Source organism: Callospermophilus lateralis, chromosome 3, assembly GCF_048772815.1.
Source record: "Callospermophilus lateralis isolate mCalLat2 chromosome 3, mCalLat2.hap1, whole genome shotgun sequence".
NCBI lineage: Eukaryota > Metazoa > Chordata > Mammalia > Rodentia > Sciuridae > Callospermophilus > Callospermophilus lateralis.
This window is the reverse complement of record NC_135307.1, coordinates 61,751,473-61,769,136: the sequence shown is the minus strand read 5'-3', so window position 1 is coordinate 61,769,136 and position 17,664 is coordinate 61,751,473. Positions and strand designations below refer to the sequence as shown.

At 45.0% G+C, this 17,664-nt stretch overlaps 1 protein-coding gene across 7 annotated transcripts in view; it reads left to right on the top strand.

Moving 5' to 3' along the window:
• The window catches only part of Smoc1 (SPARC related modular calcium binding 1), a 155,046-nt gene that overhangs the window by 41,889 nt on the left and 95,493 nt on the right, over positions 1 to 17,664 (top strand). Inside the window, exon 1 of one of the 7 annotated variants that reach the window (XM_076850303.2) lies at positions 1,874 to 1,929. The exons of the other annotated variants lie outside the window; for them this stretch is intronic. Within the exon in view, the coding sequence (XP_076706418.1) occupies positions 1,900 to 1,929 (30 nt within the window). The 5' untranslated portion in view covers positions 1,874 to 1,899. Of the gene's footprint in view, positions 1 to 1,873; positions 1,930 to 17,664 lie in introns of those variants that run through there. 7 annotated transcript variants of the gene reach the window in all.

Here is a 17,664-nt window from a genome sequence, read left to right as displayed (position 1 = left end):
CAGATGCAGGAGATGCCTCCAAAGAGAGACACTTCCAAAAACAGCTAAAAGCAATCAAGATATAGGCCTGGCCAGTGATGCATGCCTGTAATCCCAGTGACTTGGGAGGCTAAGGCAAGAGGATCACAAGTTTGAGGCCAGCCTTGGCAATTTAGTGACATCTTGTCTCAAAAAAAAAAAAAAAAAAAAAAAAAAAGGACTAGGGATGTCATTCAGTGGTCTAGCATGCTCCAGGCATGCTAGCTAGTAGGACCTTAGGACCACAAAAAAGACGTAGGCAGTGCCCAGAGGGTTGGCCACTGTTAGTACACTAGCTACAAATGGAGCACAGCCCACATTTCTGTCCAGCTGTATTCTTGTCAGCTCCCTGTCTTTAGGTTGTCACCTGTACATGCTGTCTCAATAATCTGTGCGTCCTTGGCAAGCAAAAGTCAGAACCAAGTTCTCAGGAAAAAAAAATACCTAAGGCAAATAGCAAAGCAGTAGCTCTCTATGGGAGAGAAAAGACCACTAATGGATGGGCCCCCCAAAACCAAGAATCACAATTCAAGCTAATTCTTACATTTGGCTAATTCTGACTTGAAGGGATTTGCTGAAGAAATGGAGCTGGATTTGGAGGAAGGGAGCCCAGAGATCCAAAATATCTTTTGGAGGATCAAGGATTGGGAATTGGGGGAGTATAAGAGGCTTAAAGGATTTTTAACTTTGTTCTAAATCTGATTTCTGCTTTTTAATGTTCTGAAAGGAGTTTCTGAGACTGGCTATTATACTCCTTTACAGCATCTTTTAAATTTGATCTTCCCATAGGTATTAATAAGACAAGTTGAGAATAAGAGCTCTCTAAAAAATGGCTTGAGAATATAGCCAATTTTGTTATTCTAGAAGTGACTCAAACCAGTAAGTCTTTTCCTGGAAGGACCTGGAGGTACATTTCCACCATCCGAGTGGGTGCAGAAGATGCAGTCCCTCGATCCAAGTTCACTCCCTGAGTTAGACTAAGAAAAGAAAGCAAAGACCTTGGCTACCACTGTCCCTGTTCCCGTTGTCCCTGTTCTCCCCCAGAATGTGGGATGGCTGCCGTCACAGACCCACTCCTCTGTGACATGGGGTGAGCCATGCTGGGACGGGGGATTCCCCGAAACAACGAAGGTCAACATGACAAAAGCCCCGTATGGACTGAGTCATCTTCTTAGGACCAGCTCCCAGAGCTGGCATGGTCGCAGGCAGAGAAAGCTACCTGTCACTTCATGTCATGGGTCCTAGCTGACTGATGTCTTCGGCTGGCAAAGGCCAGAACCTGTGTTCTCACTGGCCCAGAAGCCAAGCTTTTCGGATCCAAAGGGAACAAAAGGAGAACCTCATGTGATTTTTTTGTCTAGAGAACCTATGGCAAATTTTGCCCAAGAAGAGACCTGTGAAGTCCCCGGTCTGCAAGGCTGGTGCAACAATAGGCTTCCGAGGGCCCAGGCCTGTGTTCTTGCCCTCGGGTGACACATGACGTGAACAAGAGACCAGGGAGAGCAGTGACCACACAGAACACCAACGTTGCCTTACCCGAGGTTCCACACGCCTTCTCCTGCTAATCTGAGTTCAGAAAGGCCAAGGGGGGATTCTTACCACCCTCACTGACTCCATCTATAAGCAGAGACCTGGGTCCTGACCTGGTTAGAAGTCTTGCCCTTTCGCTGGCCCTGTCAGCTCAGGTCTCTCAGCTGTAGCCTGCAGAGGGAGGGAGCAGAATGACATGACCCCACCTGCATCCCCGGAACTGGGCAGGCAGGAAAATGTTTCCTCTTGGCTCTCAGGGTGTGACAACTCTCTCTCTGTGCTCTGAAGGTGAGCCTGCAAAATAAACTGACAGCAGACACGCCAACAGAAGAAAAGGTCCATAAATTTATTATGTGCACGGGGGCCTCACATGGAAGAAAAGTGAGTATCCCAGCCCCTCACCCCCAGTAACACCTAGAAGTTTATGGACCCTCTTCCTAGGCGAGGGGGCAGCTTAGGGAAGAGTAAAGTATTCCTGGGAAAGATGGATGGGCCCTCAGAGGAATAGGCAACAGTTCGCGACAGGATCTCTGTGGGACGTTTGACCTCCAGTCTCCCCTGGTTGACGAGGGTCTTAGGGGAAGGGCTCGGGACAACTGAGCTCCTTTTGGAGGCCCTGTCTCTAGACAGATAAAGAAAGTTTAGAGAAAGCCCCTCTCTGCATTTGCTATTCCCCAAGTGTCCTCAGGTTGTTATCTAAGTGGCATATTTTAGGGTGGCCCATCCTGAATGTCTTTGGAGTCATCCTTGACCCTTCTCTATCCCTCAAATCCCAAACCTATCCATCGATGCATTCTAGTGGCTCTACCTTCAAGACATATCCAGAACCTTTTCACTTCTCACCATCTCTGTTGCTGTACCCTAGACCAGTCTCTCAACAGGATCCCTGGAATTGCCGCCATATTGGTCTCCTTTCTATATAGCTTTTGCCCCCTGCACCCTGTGATCAGTGAAGCAGCTGAGCATGCCTTTGATAATCAGCACCATGCTCCTCTGGGTCACATTTGTAGGGGCTTCCAGGCCCACTCGATTAGCTGCTCTGATTCACTCCTCTGTGGCCTCTTTGATATGACCTCCTTGCTGTTCCCTGAATGCTCTGGGCATGTTCTCTCCTTAGGCACGTTGCCCTTTCTGTTCCCTGTGCATGGAATGTTCTCTCCCTAGAAGACTGCATGGCTCACTTCCTTCAGGCCTTTGCTCACATTTCACCTTCTCAGAGACCTTCTCTGATCAACCTGTGGATAAAAATGGCCACCTCCAAGCTCACACCCCGTACCCTTGTTTTGTTTTATTTCTCATCATTTGCAAGGTTACTTGCTTACTGACTGTGTCTCTCCTCTAGGATGAGCGCTCCATGAGAGCAGCGATCCCAGTATCTAGAACAATGCTTGAGGTTCAGGATGTGCCGGCATGTTTTTGTTTTTGTACCAGGGATTGAACCCAGGGTTGCTTAATCACTGAGACACATCCACAGACCTTTTTATTTTTCATTTTTGAGACAGGGTCTTGCTGAGTTGCTTAGGTCCTTGCTGAGTTGCTGAGGCTGGCTTTTTGTTTGCGATCCTCCTGCCGCAGCCTCCCTCATGGCTGGGATTATAGGCATGCACCACCATGCCCGGCCTGTGCCAGCATGTTGAATGAACGAATTCTCACTTCTCAACCTTAACTTAGCTGCATTGTAACAGGGCACTAGTTTCCTTTTCTTTCTCTCTCTCTCTCTCTCTTTCTTTTTTAATCAAATGATAACTCTTTTTTCCCATACAAATTCAAAAGGAACCTCAATTCGTAGGTTGGATATCCATGATATTTAAACTGCTTGAATTTATCTAATTCTTATCTCGTTTTTGTTGTCTTCCTGTGAAAAAAAAATCCCGATTTGTGTTGCAAAGAGTGTCAGCTTGCTGAGCAAGAGCAGAAAACTCTGAGGTTAAACTGACCCAGAAGTTTCAAGGAAGGATTGTAATGTATTTTTATTACAGAGTTGAACATTAATAGATTTTTTTTTTTTTTTGGCACCACGGGCTGAACCTGGGGTGCCAAACTGCTGAGCCACATCCCCAGTCCCTTTTCATTTTTTGAGACAGTGTCTCATTAATTTGCTTAGGGCCTCCCTCGCTAAGTTGCTGAAGCTGGCTTTGAACTCATTGTTCTCCTCACTTAACTTCCTGAGCTGCTGGGATTGTAGGCATGGACCACCGTGCCCAGCCGGCTCAAGAATTCTTAAGCTGTGGTCCCAGACACCTTGCTGGGAGCATATGTGCCCACCATTTGACTTTAGGGCACATATGCTGTCCTGGTGAGCTTTACTTCTAGAATTTCACATGAACAGCCATGTGCAGCCTGAGTTCAAAACAAAACAAAACACAGAGCTACAGCTTCTTAATCAATGAATGACACATTTAGAAAACATTTAAATAAACACACAGGGAGATGACCCCGGAGAGGTTTTGTTATAGAGTATTGTACAAAAACCTTGGAATTGCAAGATAGTGTGTCGCCAGTCTTCGGTGTGTTATGATTTGGACCACAGCACATTAGTTGTTCATATAAAAATGCTTTCAAAAATAGCTTAACTCTTCTGACTTATTCTCTTCCTCAGCTCTCTTTCTGAAAATGGCAAATATTGTTTTTCAGGTTTCTATATAAACACCATCTGCCGAACAGTGTGCAGGAGGCCAGTGATCTCTGGTGTCTTTTGGCTGTCAGGGGCGCTTCCAAAGACAGCTTGTAGGCATGCAGTAGACACTCAGTTAATGAGTGTTGGATGTTAAGTGAACCCAGCAAGAAACAGAACCCTCAAAACAAAACCTCTCTCTTCTTGCCTTGACAATGTGTTCCCCCACCCGCCTGCTGGCTTTATTAAGGTGTAATTGATTGATGTAGAAAAGTCTATGCTTATATGACGTTAAGTATATGTGATTTTTTGATGTATATATGTGTTATGAAATGTTTAAATTAAGCTTATCAACAAATCCCTCACTTCATATACTATTTTTTTTTTTTTTTTGTGGTCAAAACACTAAGATGTAGCTCAGCAATGCAATGCGTTCTTACTAATTCTGTTACCATAGGTCTCCAGAACATTTCCCTTGTGTCTATTTTGACCATGAACCACAGGGTCAGACTAGCTGCCTGCTATTTCCGGCTTCGTCCCTTACCGGCTGGTGACCACAGCCAGGGAACAAAACTTTGTTGTGCCTCAGTTTCTTCATCTTTGAAATCTCTAGGCAGTCCCTATTTCACAGGATGGTTTTGAAGGTTAAATGAATCAAACGTGAAGCAATAGAACAGCGCCTGTCAGTGGAAAAATTCACTATTATTATTGTTGTTTATCATTTGCGAGGTGACCCTTTATAGCTGCCCAGCTGGCCACTGATTAGTGCTCTGAGAACAAAGCTTCTCTGTTCTCTCCAAACCATCACATCTTGAGAGGCTTCAGGTAATTCTTGGGAACACCTGGGGGTAAAGACCCAACCCCAGGCTCCTGGGCAGCTCTGACAGCCCTTTCCCCTGCTAGTTTGGACTCTACCTCTCCAGCTCTGAGTCTTGTCCAGCCTGTGTTCCAGCCAGGTGCCATGTTACTGTATTTTCCACATATGCTCTGAACCTTTTCCCTTCTGAACTTTAAAAAATGATAATGCTTATTATTTTAACCACAGCAATGTTATTTCTTTTGTGCTAGCAGTTGCCAAGACCTGGAAGGTGCCAGGTACATGTAATATTATAACATACCTATAACGATTTACACTTTACAGACATGCAGAAGAAACTGCGTTATTAAACTCGATTTGAGCCCAAGGTCACTTGGCTTGTGAATGGAAAGCTGGGCCTCAGCTTTGACCAGTGAGACTCTGAATATCATATTCTTAACTTACAGGTGACAAAACTACAGTGGGAGCAGGTAGCTTAAGACCTGCAGGAATCCTGCTTCATTGACCCTTTTGACTCTGGCAAATCAGTGGAAATCTACCAGAAGTAGATTTTTCAAAAACTATTTTTTTTGGAAAAATTTTTAAAATTTGTTCTAATTAGTTACATAACAGAAGAATGCATTTTGACATACACTGTATAAATGGAGTATAGCTTCTCATTCTTCTGACTGTACATGGTGTAGAGTAACACAGGTCTTGTAATTATTTATACACATAGGGTAATAATGTTTGAGTTATTTTACTATCATTCCTACCCCATACCTCTCCCCTCCATTCTCTCCCCTCTAATTCAAAGTACCTCCATTCTTCCCTAACCTCCCACCTTATTGTGAATTAGACTCCACATATCAGAGAAAATATTCGACCTTTGGTTCTTTGGGATTGGCTTATTTCGTTTAGCATGATGTTCTCCAGTTCCATCCATTTATCTGCAAATGCCATAATTTTATTCTTCTTTAAGGCTGAGTAACATTCCATTATGTAGATATACCACAATTTCTTTATTCATTCATCTGTTGAAGCGTATCTAGGTTGGTTCCATATTTTAGCTTTTGTGAATTGAGCTGCTATAAACATTGATGTGGCTGTGTCACTATACTACACTGATTTTAAGACCTTTGGGTAAAGACCAAGGAGTAGAATAGCTGGGTCAAATGGTGGTTGCATTCCAAGTTTTCTAAGGAATCTCCATACTGCTTTCCATAGTGGTTGTACAAATTTGCAGTGCCATCAGCAATGTTTGAGTGTACCTTTTCCTCGCCAACTTTTATTGTTGCTTGTATCCTTGATGATTACCATTCTGACTGGAGTGAGATGGAATCTCAGTGTAGTTTTGATTTGCATTTCTCTAATTGCTAGAGATATTGAACATTTTTTCATATATTTGTGGATCAATTGTATTTCTTCTGTGAAATATCTGTTCAGTTCCTTTGCCCATTTATTGATTGGGTTATTTGGGTTTTTTTGGTGTTAAGTTTTTTGAGTTCTTTTTATATCCTGGAGATTAATGCTCTATCTGAGGAGCAGTGATCAAGATTTTCTCCCATTCTGTAAGCTCTCTCTTTGCATTATTGATTGTTTCCTTTGCTGTGAAGAAGCTTTTTAGTTTAATTTCATCCCATTTGTTGATTCTTGACTTTACTTCTTGTGCTGTAGGAGTCTTATTGAGGAAGTCAGTTCCTAAGCCAACATGATGGAGAGTTGGGTCTGCTTTTTCTTCTATTAGGTGTAGGGGTCTGTGTTTTAATGCCCAGGTCTTTGATCCACTTTGAGTTGAGTTTTGCGTAAGGGTGAGAGATGGGGTTTAATTTCATTTTACTACATATGGATTTCCAGTTTTCTGCACCATTTGTTGAAGAGGCCGTCTTTTCTCCAATGTATGTTTTTGGTGCCTTTGTCTAGTATGAGATAACTGTATTTATGTGGGTTTGTTTCTGTGTCTTTTATTCTGTACCACTGGTCTTACATATCTGTCAAAAACTATATTTTAAGGGATGCAAGGTTGGTTCAATATATGGAAATCAATAAATGTAATTCATCACATCAATAGACTCAAAGATAAAAATAATATGATCATCTCAATAGATGCTAAGAAAGCTTCATGTTAAAAAATGCGTAAAAACTAGGGATAACAGGAACATATCTCAACATTGTAAAGGTTATCTATCATCTGTCATCATCCAGGCCAACCAACATCATTCTAAATGTAGAAAAATTGAAAACATTCCCTCTAAAAACTGGGACAAGACAAGGATACCCTCTTTCATCACTTCTATTCAACATAGTTCTTGAAACTCTAGCCAGAGCAATCAGACAGATGAAAGAAAGGAATCGGATAGGAAAAGAAGAACTCAAATTATCACTATTTGCAGACGATATGATTCTATACCTAGAAGATCCACCAGATCTCCTAGAACTAATAAATGAATTCAGCAAAGTAGCTGGATATAAAATCAATACCCATAAATCAAAGGCATTTCCGTATATCAATGACAAATCCACTGAAAGAGAAACTAGGAAAACAACCCCATTTAGAATAGCCTCAAAAAAAATATTTGGGGATAAATTTAACAAAAGAGGTGAAAGACCTCTACAATGAAAACTATAACACACTAAAGAAAGAAATTAAAGAAGACCTTAGAAGATGGAAAGATCTGCCTTGTTTTTGGATAGGCAGAATTAATATTGTCAGAATGACAATACTACCAAAAGCACTATACAGATTCAGTGCAATCCCAATCAAAATCCCAATGACATTTCTTATAGAGATAGAAAAAGCAGTCATGAAATTCTTCTGGAAAAATAAGAGACCCAGAATAGCCAAAGCAATCCTTAGCAGGAAGAGTGAAGCTGGTAGCATCACTATACCAGACCTTATACTATACTACAGAGCAATAGTAACAAAAACAGCATAGTATTGGCACCAAAATAGACTGGTAGACTAGTGGTACAGAATAGAGGACACAGAATCTAACCCACATAACTACAGTTATCTTATATTAGATGAAGGCACCAAAAATGTACATTGGAGGAAAGATAGCCTCTTCAACAAATGGTGCTGGGAAAACTGGAAATCTGTATGGAGAAAAATGAAATTAAACCTCTATTTTTATCCATGCACAAAACTCAACTCAAAGTAGATCAAGGACCTAGGAATTAAACCAGAGACACTGCCCCTATTAGAAGAAAATGTAGGCCCAAATCTCCATCATGTCAGATTAGCCCCCAGCTTCCTTAATAAGACTCCTATAGTGCAAGAATTAAAACCAAGAATCAATAAATGGGATGAATTCAAACTAAAAAGCTTTTTCTCAGCTTGTTTATCAGTGAGGTGAATAGAGAGTCTACAATTTGGGAACAAATTTTTACCACATGCACATCAAATAGAGCACTAATCTCCAGGATATATAAAGCACTCAAAAACCTTAACACCAAAAAACAAACAAACAAACAAACAAACAAACAACAAACAAATAACCCAATCAATAAATGGGCCAAGGAACTGAACAGACACTTCTCAGAAGAGGATATACAATCAGTCAACAAACATGAAAAAATGTTCAACATCTCTAGCAATTAGAGAAATGTAAATCAGAACTACTCTAAGATTTCATCTCACTCCAATCAGAATGATAGCTATGAAGAATACAAACAACAATAAGTGTTGGTGAGGATGTTGGGGAAAAGGCACTCTCCTACATTGCTGGTGGGACTGAAAATTGGTACAGCCAATATGGAAAGCAGTATGGAGATTCCTTGGAAAACTGGGAATGGAACCACCATCTGACCCAGCTATTCCACACCAAAGGACTTAAAAACAGCCTACTACAGGGACACAGCCCATATCAATGTTTACAGCAGCACAATTCACAAAAGCTAAACTGTGGAACCAACTCAGATGCCCTTCAGTAGATGAATGGATAGGGAAATTTGGGAATATATATACACAATGGAACATTACTCAGCATTAAAAGAGAATAAAATCATGGCATTTGCAGATAAATGGATGAAGTTGGAAAATATAATGCTAAGTGAAGCAAGCCAATCCCCAGAAACCAAAGGTCGAATGTTTTCTTTGATATGAGGATGCTGACTCATAATGGAGATGGGGTTGGGCATGGGAGGAATGGAAGAACTTTAGATAGGGCAAAGGGGAGGGAGGAGAAGGGAGAGGGCAAGGGGGTAGGAGTGATGGTGGAATGAGTTAGACATCATTACCCTAAGTACATGTATGAAGACACGAATGGTGTGAAAATATTTTTGTGTACAATCAGTGATTTGAAAAATTGTGCTCTATACGTATAATATGAAATGAATTGCATACTGCCATCATGTATAACAAATTAAAATAAATAGGTAATAAAACCCTATATTTTAATAATACTTTTATTCAATGTAAGTTTGATAACTTATACTGCATAAGGATTGTCCAATATTAAATAAAGGTAACCACCTTTATTTTTACCACATGCACACCTGGACTAAATCATCCTGTTAACATGGATAACACACACCCACCCACCCACCCGAGTTGGAATGAAGGGTATTCACTGCATTTTAAGGGGAGGTGGGTGCCTGCCATCATCCATACTCTCCTGAGAGATGTGGCTCTTTGGTGGTGGCCTTGGCCATTGCTGAGGATTGTTTTCAGTTTAAGGGACCTCATCAGAGCAAGGTCAATGGCCTCCACAGGATCTTGACCTGCAGGCAGAAGCACCTGCCCCTGAAGAGGGGACAGGTGCTAGTGAACCCTGCAAGCCCAGGAAAGCTTCTCTTCTGTAGGGGAAACTCTTTCTCTGATTTCCAGGGCTTTGCTGAGGTTGGCCCTGTGCCAGTGCGTGAACCTGAATGTGTTGATCTCAATATGATGAGTGATCTCTCTCTCTCTCTCTCTCTCTCTCTCTCTCTCTCTCTCTCTCTCTTTATGATGAGTGATCTCAATATGATGAGTGTGGGCTCTGTTACTCTCACCCACCTGCATATAGGTTTTACAGACATGCAAATTAGGTGACTTAGGTGGTGCAGATGAGGCGTGGGGGTCCTCACTGTGAGTGGGTAGCCCCCATGCTGCGACCAGTAAAGGCTGTTGCTAGAAGGACTTGGAGTCACAATTCACCTGCTCACACATCTTGACAGCTTCCTGCCATATTCCACTGATTTGCCCAATCTGTTCACCGTTACTCTGCCCTTTGGAGCCAATTCAAATGTTCTTCTGGCACACTTATACCCAGCTTCTGCTCTGTACCAGAGCAGGTGAGGACCAGCTCACCTGTACCAGCTCCAGGTGAGGTCACAATGCTGACAGCAAGAACTGTCAGTCTGGGGTAAGGGGGCAGGGTGCGGAGGGAGGTAATAAAATCATCACACACAGAAAAGAAAGTAGCGCCTGTGGTGAGAGCGTGAAGGAGATGTTCTGAGCAGGTCTGGAAGGCCAGAGGGGCTTCCAGATGCATGTTGAGGCCAGGTCCGGTGTGAAGGGGACCAGAGCTCTGGGTAGAGGGCACTGCACAGGGAAAGGCCCTGGGGCTGCAGGTGGGCTGTGGAAATTCTGCCTATGCTTTAAGTCAGTTTGCAATCACTGTTCAGATGGGGAGTCTTGTTCTGGGCTCCTGGCACTGGATTTCTTGGGGTATTGGTATACCCCAGCTCCTGTGAGGCACTGAATTCTCAGGGGTAAGGCTTGGTTCCCTGGGATCCACCATCATCCTGGGTGACTCATTGGCTCTTCAAGTACCCAGATGGTGAATTACCCTCTCTCACACCAATTTCCCGCTCCAGAGGCCTCCGGAGCCTAGCCTCCTGTGCTAATCACAGTCCCGGAAGGTCAGGGCCAGGGAGGAGAGAGAGCTTGTCACTACAACCACCACGACTTCAGGCTTCTGGCCTTTCATTATATCCTGGGCAAGATCCATGCAGGCCTCACAGTATCCCAGCTGCACGTTTTCATTTTTACTTATTTACTATGAATTTAGTGTTGAATTCTTCTCTGTTCTGGGCCAAGTTTCCCAGTAGAGCAGAAGGGAACATCAATTAATTCAATAAGTAGTTATTGTAGACCCCTGGTGTGTCACATTCCTAGTCCTTGGACCTCAGAGATGAGCAGACTCTATTCCCCGTCCTCAGGGAGTTTCCAGTCTGGTGACAATGCCAGGCTTCCTTTCATCTCTGTACTGGTCTGCAGTGAGGATGAATGACATCCCATATCTCTACAGAGCTTTGTATTTTGGGACAGGAGAGAGATGGCATATACCCAAGGTGAATCTCATCCGTCTTCTGTTTCTGTATTAGTCTGATTTCTGCTGCTATAACAGAATGCCTGAGACTATATTATTTATGATGAACAGAAGTTTACTTGACTCATGGTTCTGGAGACTAGGAAATCCAAGAGTATGGTACTGGCATTAGATGCTGCTTCATCCCATGGTGGGAGGCAGAAGGGCAAGACGGGACAAAAGAAAGAGGAAGGGGGCTAAACTCATTCTCTAATTAGGATCCCACTTCCTTGATAATGACATCATTGCATTTATGAGATCTAATTGCTTCTTAAAGAAAGGTCTCACCTCTTAACTCTGTTGCTTGGGAATTAAATTTCCAATACCCAAACATTGGAGTTTCCAATAGAATAGCATTCCCAAGGGCTGGGTTGTGGTCTTAACTTGGGTGATCTCCCTGCATCCGCCGGCTGGAGAACAAACCGATGCTTTTTGTTTTTTCTTTCCTTTTATCAAATGGCTCAGAGGGTAACTAGGTAACTAGTAACTAGTGCTTTGCAGTGGGAACCAGAAACATCAGATTAGGAATCAGGATGGGGCAAGGTGGGCACCTGAAGGAAGGAGGCCCTCTCTCTACCCTAGGACACTTGGCAGGCTGCGACCATGGAGCACCTCACCTGGTATCCTGCTCCTGCCTGCCCCAGCCTCCCCTCTCTCCTGACTCAGTGGTCTGGTAGAATCAGGAGGCTTAGAGTCACTGGGCTTTATACTCGTTAAGCTCATTGAAGAGGCAGCTTGGTGATTGTTGTACAGAGCTCAGACTGGACTGAGCCCAGGACTGCCTGGGCTTTTGCTGTGTTGTCCTGGGCTGGTGGCATGACCTCTGGAGGGTTCTCATTAGTGAAATAGAAGTGCAGATACAGCAAGTTGTGAGGATAGATTAAAAAATGCATCTAATATTCTTAGTACAGCGCCCTCCATGAAATCAGCAAGCTCAGCCAACAGTGGTGATGTTCTTATCTACTTTTTTGTCTCTTCCCATCATGCTCATCATTACATGCTTAGGCACAGTACATGCTCCTGCTTGACGTGTTGGGATTGGGGCTAGCGTTAGTCATGCTCTTCCTGCTTCAGGAATAGGCTTTGTTGGGGAAAGTCATGGCTCTGGTTGACTTCCTCCCTTGACTATTGCTGTCAGGTGGAACGTGGTCCCTGGTGCTCACAGTGTGGTCTGTTGACCAGCATCTTTGGCACCCCATAGATGCTGTAAGAAATGCAGCATCCTGGGCCCTCTCCAGACCTACTGAAAGAATCCTGCTTACAAGATCTCTCAGTGATTCATGTTCCCCTTAGAGTTTGAGAAAGCTGCTTGATTGGGTCAGCTTATGAGGATAGAGCTCTTTCCTGTGTGGTGGGGGTGGGGAGGAGGAGGAAGGGGAGTGCACAGAGGCAACACTGAAAACGCCTAGAATTTGACCTGTGACTTTGCTCATCCCCACTGGATCTCATTCACCTGTTGATTTCTCTCCTGGGTGAGCCCAGGACAGGCTCTGAGCCATCTTTACTGTACATCCTCCTTTCCAGCCTCCTGCCTGGCTCCCAATGGGACTCATTAAATGGTTGAGTAAATGCTGCAGAACTGTTTCTATGTGGCCATGAGTTCCCGTTCATTGGTTCTGAAACCCTGGCACGTAAGGGGTTGGGGTGGGGATGGAAGCCCACGGGAACAATGCATGGTGGACTCTAAAAGCCAGGACTAGAGGCACCAATGTGAGAGCCACCAGGATCTCATCAAAATAGAATGAATGCAGTAGAGGGAGGGGTGAAAGATGGACAGGAGGTACTGGGGAATGAGATTGACCAAATTATGTTGTATGCATATACAAATATGTCACAATGAATCCCACTATTATATACAATAAGGCACTGATTAAAAAAAACAAAAACAAACAAACAAAAAAAACTACAGTGAAAGCCCAGCACAGTGGCACATACCTGGAATCCTAGCAACTCCAGAGCCTGTGAGGCAGGAGGATGGAAAGTTCAAGACCTACCTCAGCAACTTAGTGAGACTCTGTCTCAAAATAAAAAATAAAAAGGACTGCAGATAGAGCTCAGTGGTAAAGTGCCCCTGGATTCAACACCCCCAATACCAAATAAATAAGTAAATGAATGACATGAAGAGAAAGAGAGAATCACCAATGCATGCGGTTAAAGCCATGTGACTTGATGAAATCGTCTGGGGAAGAGAGTTTATTGAGCCCAACTAACCCTGCTTTTCTTTTTGACAATATTTTATTTTATTTTTTTGTGGTGCTGGGGATTGAACTCAGGGCCTCACAAACGTTTGCCAGGCAAACATTCTACCATTGAGCCACCTCACCAGTCCCTTCTTTTCTTTTTCAGAAAAGAATTTTAAAATGGACAATTGCTAATTTTATATACTTAGCGTGTACCTCATGTTTGAAAAATGTATGCATGGTGGAATTGCTAAATTGAGTTAATGAACATAGGCATTAACTCGCTAACCTCACTGAGGAAGGTGCTTAAAATCAACTCTGAGCAATTTTCAGGAATACGGTGCTCTGTTATTACCTCATTGGACAACAAAACCTTGCACTTCTTCCTATCCAACAAAAAATCTGCATCCTTTGACCTGCGTCCCCTGACCACACCCACCCCTGGCCTTGGTATCCTTCCTCCTACTGTTGGATTCTTTTTTTGTCACAATAGCTGGGGTGCATATTTTTTTAAAAAATGAAAATTTGGAATGGAACCACATTTGACCCAGTTATCCCACTCCTCAGTCTATACCCAAAGGACTTGAAATCAGCATAATATAGTAACTCAACCACATCAATGTTTATAGCAGCTCAATTCACAATAGCTAAACTGTGGAACCAACTTAGATGCCCATCAATAGATGAATGGATAAAGAAACTGTGGTATATATACACAATGGAATAGCTTTAAAGAAGAGTAAAATTATGGCATTTGCCAGTTGGAGAATATCATGCTAAGTAAGCCAATCCCCCAAAACAAAAGGCCGAATGCTCTCTCTGACAGTGGATGCTGATCCACAATGGGATGGGGGTGGGGGCATGGGAAAAATGGAGGAACTTTGATTGGAAAAAGAGGGGTGGGGGGCATGGGGATAGGAAAGATGGTGGAATGATATGGGCGTCGTTACCCTAGGTATGTATGACTGCACATAGGGTGCGATGCTACATCATGTGCAACCAGAGAAATGAAAAGTTGTGCTGCAGTTGTGTACAATGAATCAAAATGCGTTCTGCTGTCATATATACCTAATTAGAATAAATAAGTAAATTAATTTTTAAACGTGTATCAAATGGTCTCATCTTCCTGTAAAACCCTTCAAAGCCTTCTCATGGCACTTGGGAAGAGAATTCAAACTCTTCAATGTGGGGCCAGTGTTGGGTCCTAAATAACCCACCCCTCCCCTCCCATCTCCATCCTCTCCCCTCCTCCTGCCAGTAGCCTATGGTAAGGGAGGTAAGGGAAGGTATGACTCTTCATGTTCATGGTCTTTCTCCTCTTCTAGATTGGGGGGCTCTGGAGGGAGGAGCTATGATCTTGCCTAGATTTTACGTGGGCAGCACGTAAAATGGACATGTGAGTGTATGGTCAGGTGTCACCCCCGGCCCCCAGGGAGTCTTTCTTCCATCCCCTGATCTGTCACTTGCTGGCTCCTCACCCTGTTTTGTTTTCAGAGCACAGATTACCATCTGAGGTTGTTTTGTCCCTCTCTCTGTGTACTGTCTGTCCTGACCCCCTACAATGTGAAGGGAGAGCAGGACGTGTGTTTCTCGCTCTCTGTTTCTCAGCACCGTGCCCAGCACCTAGTTGGCTCAAATATTTGCTGTCCGAGTGACTGGACCCTGGGAGAAGCAGAGCTGCGAAGGCCGCTGCTCTCTGGAGTCTGGAGGGGCCTGTTTCAGGTCAGACAAGCTCCATCCCGAAGGCTCACTGTAGGTGGGAGTTTGTTTTTTTTTCCAACTTTCTTCTTATCTCAATGAACAGAGCAGTCTGCTTGTACCCCAGACCACCAGGAAAGACAGAGAACTCTGGGAAAAGCTGAGCACACACTGAGGAGCCTCCTGGCTCTTCCTCATCTCCCCAGAGCCCTGCTTGGCTCCTCTCAGGAACCCTCTGGACCAAGGGCCAAGGAGCTGGTGAAACATCACAGGCCATTTTTTCCGTTCTCCTCAGTTGGCTCCTGACTTGGATTTCCAGAACCTTGACAGAACCTGGGAGCTTTGTCCAGGGAACAAACACAGATGAGCCATGTTCTGGGTCACCACTCTGGCGAACAAGAGGCAGGATTGTGGTGACGGGACGTCCTGAGGGCAGATCTCTGGATTGTGTCCTGAGCAGAAGTCCTGCCTGGAGGAGGCTCAGCACAGGGCCCGGCCCGCCCTGAGGGTTGGTCAGGGAGGCTGGAGCTCTGCTTTTGATTTTGTGCTGGGGGCCAGGGAGGACTGGGCCATCCTGTCTGCCTCAAGCTTCTGGCCAGGACTTGGGACAGGACAGAGTGCTGGCCCTACTTGCCATCAGAGCCCAGGAAGGAGAACAGGGCTCGAGGGTTGGGTACCTGCTGTACCTTCTCTCTTGGGGTCTCGCGTCCCAGGAGACCTTGCAGAGGAAGGATCATGTGGCTTTTTGCTCAGGGGCAGCTAAAACCCACTTCCATCCCATGCATGGCCAATCCTGTCAATTTGCCCAGAAACCATGTTCTTCTCACTTTCTGCTCCTGTGGGGGCCCAGTGGGGGACCACACTTGACTTGATTATTGGTGTAGCCCCTGGAGGAGGATGCCACATAGGCAACAAACGATTTTAATGGAATGTGGAAATAATTGGCCGTGGAAGGTGGGGAATAAGTTGTAGTTTGATGACTTCTTGACATGGTGACCTTCAAAAAATCACTTGACCTCTCTGATCCTCAGTTAATTCACCCAGGATTGCTTCTGGGTTGCTGTGAGAACCTGAATGTGGCCATGATGATGATGATGATGACGATGATGATGACAATGGCTAACACTGACAGCACCTGATCTGGGCCAGGTGCTGTTCTAAATTCTTTTTTTGGTTCTGGGGATCAAACCCAGAGGTATTTAACCACTGAGATCTATCCTCAGACCTTTTTATATTTTATTTAATGAGAGGGTCTCATTGAGTTGTATAGGCCTTACTAAGTTGCTGAGGCTGGCTTTGAACTTGCCATCCTCCTGCTTCAGCCTCCCGAGCCCCTGGGCTTATAGGTGTGTGCCACCGCGCCTGGCTCAAAATTCTTTATGGGTTTTCACTTGGACTTCACTTGGCTCAGACCTTCCTTATGCAGTGGTTCCACGAGCATGTTCATTTTGCCGTCGTGGGAACTAAGATGCAGGTAAGCCACGCACGTTCTACATCACAAACCAGAGCTTGGAATCCAACCCCTGCACCTACTTCACAAGACTAGTGTGCTTCATGAAGTCCCGACGGGCTTCCACTTGTCACAGTACTACACGAGGAACTTGGCTTTGGTTTTGGAGGTCATTAACTTCTGAGCCTTGGCTGTGTGTCCTGCTGGGTCCTACCAATGCTGGGCAGGAGAGGCTTGGCCATCCCTCAAGAAGTAAGGGAGCTGGCAGGCTAGGGACTTGGGCTTAGTAAATGATGCGTGGAAAACCTCTTACCTGGGCCGGAAAACCTTGCAGGAGGTGCGGGATGTGGGGGTCAGGATGCTTCTCTGGCCGTTGCTCTGGTTCTCTGTAGGGGAGGCGGGACGGGCCTGGTCCTTCTTGCCTGCTTACAGGCAGGACTGAGCCGCCAGCAGGGACTTCCAAACCACCTCGGCCAGGGCTGATGGAGCAGAGTTCCCTCTGTCCTGTAATGTGAAGCTAAGAGGGAGCCCGGGGGGAAACTAGAAGAGGAATAAACAGGAGGGGGTGAGGGTCAGCGCAGGGAAGAGAAGGCGGCTGGAGAACTGGGCAGGAAGGGACGGAGGGAGGCTGGGCTCTGAGCACTGGGATTCCTGCCTGGGAGAAGGGGTGCCTTGAACCAAGTCCGGGGACCTGCAAACCCGAGGCCCAGGCAGAGGGACTGGCCTGCAGGAGGATCTCTTTGTCAGGGCTTCAGGCTGTCACCTAGATGGCTGGTGCTGGCCACTGGCTTGCCAGGCTGACTTGTAGTCAGCCCTCCTCCTCCTCCAGGAAGCAGGCGGGCTTCCTCGGCTGTGCCGTGCCTGTGCGTGGCTCTGATTTATTTCGAGATTTTTCCTTGTCTGAATCAGAGATGGTTTTTCTTGGCAAATTGCAACTTTTTCAGAAAGCAAAAATGCAGTCTCCTCATAGTCTGGGTGAGCGTAATCCCTTGTTTGTTTGTGCAGGCTCAGTGTGTCTGAGGCCCGAGCCAGAGCCAGCCAGGGCTGAGGGTCCAGCCCGGCCCAGACAGCTTCATAGCTGGATT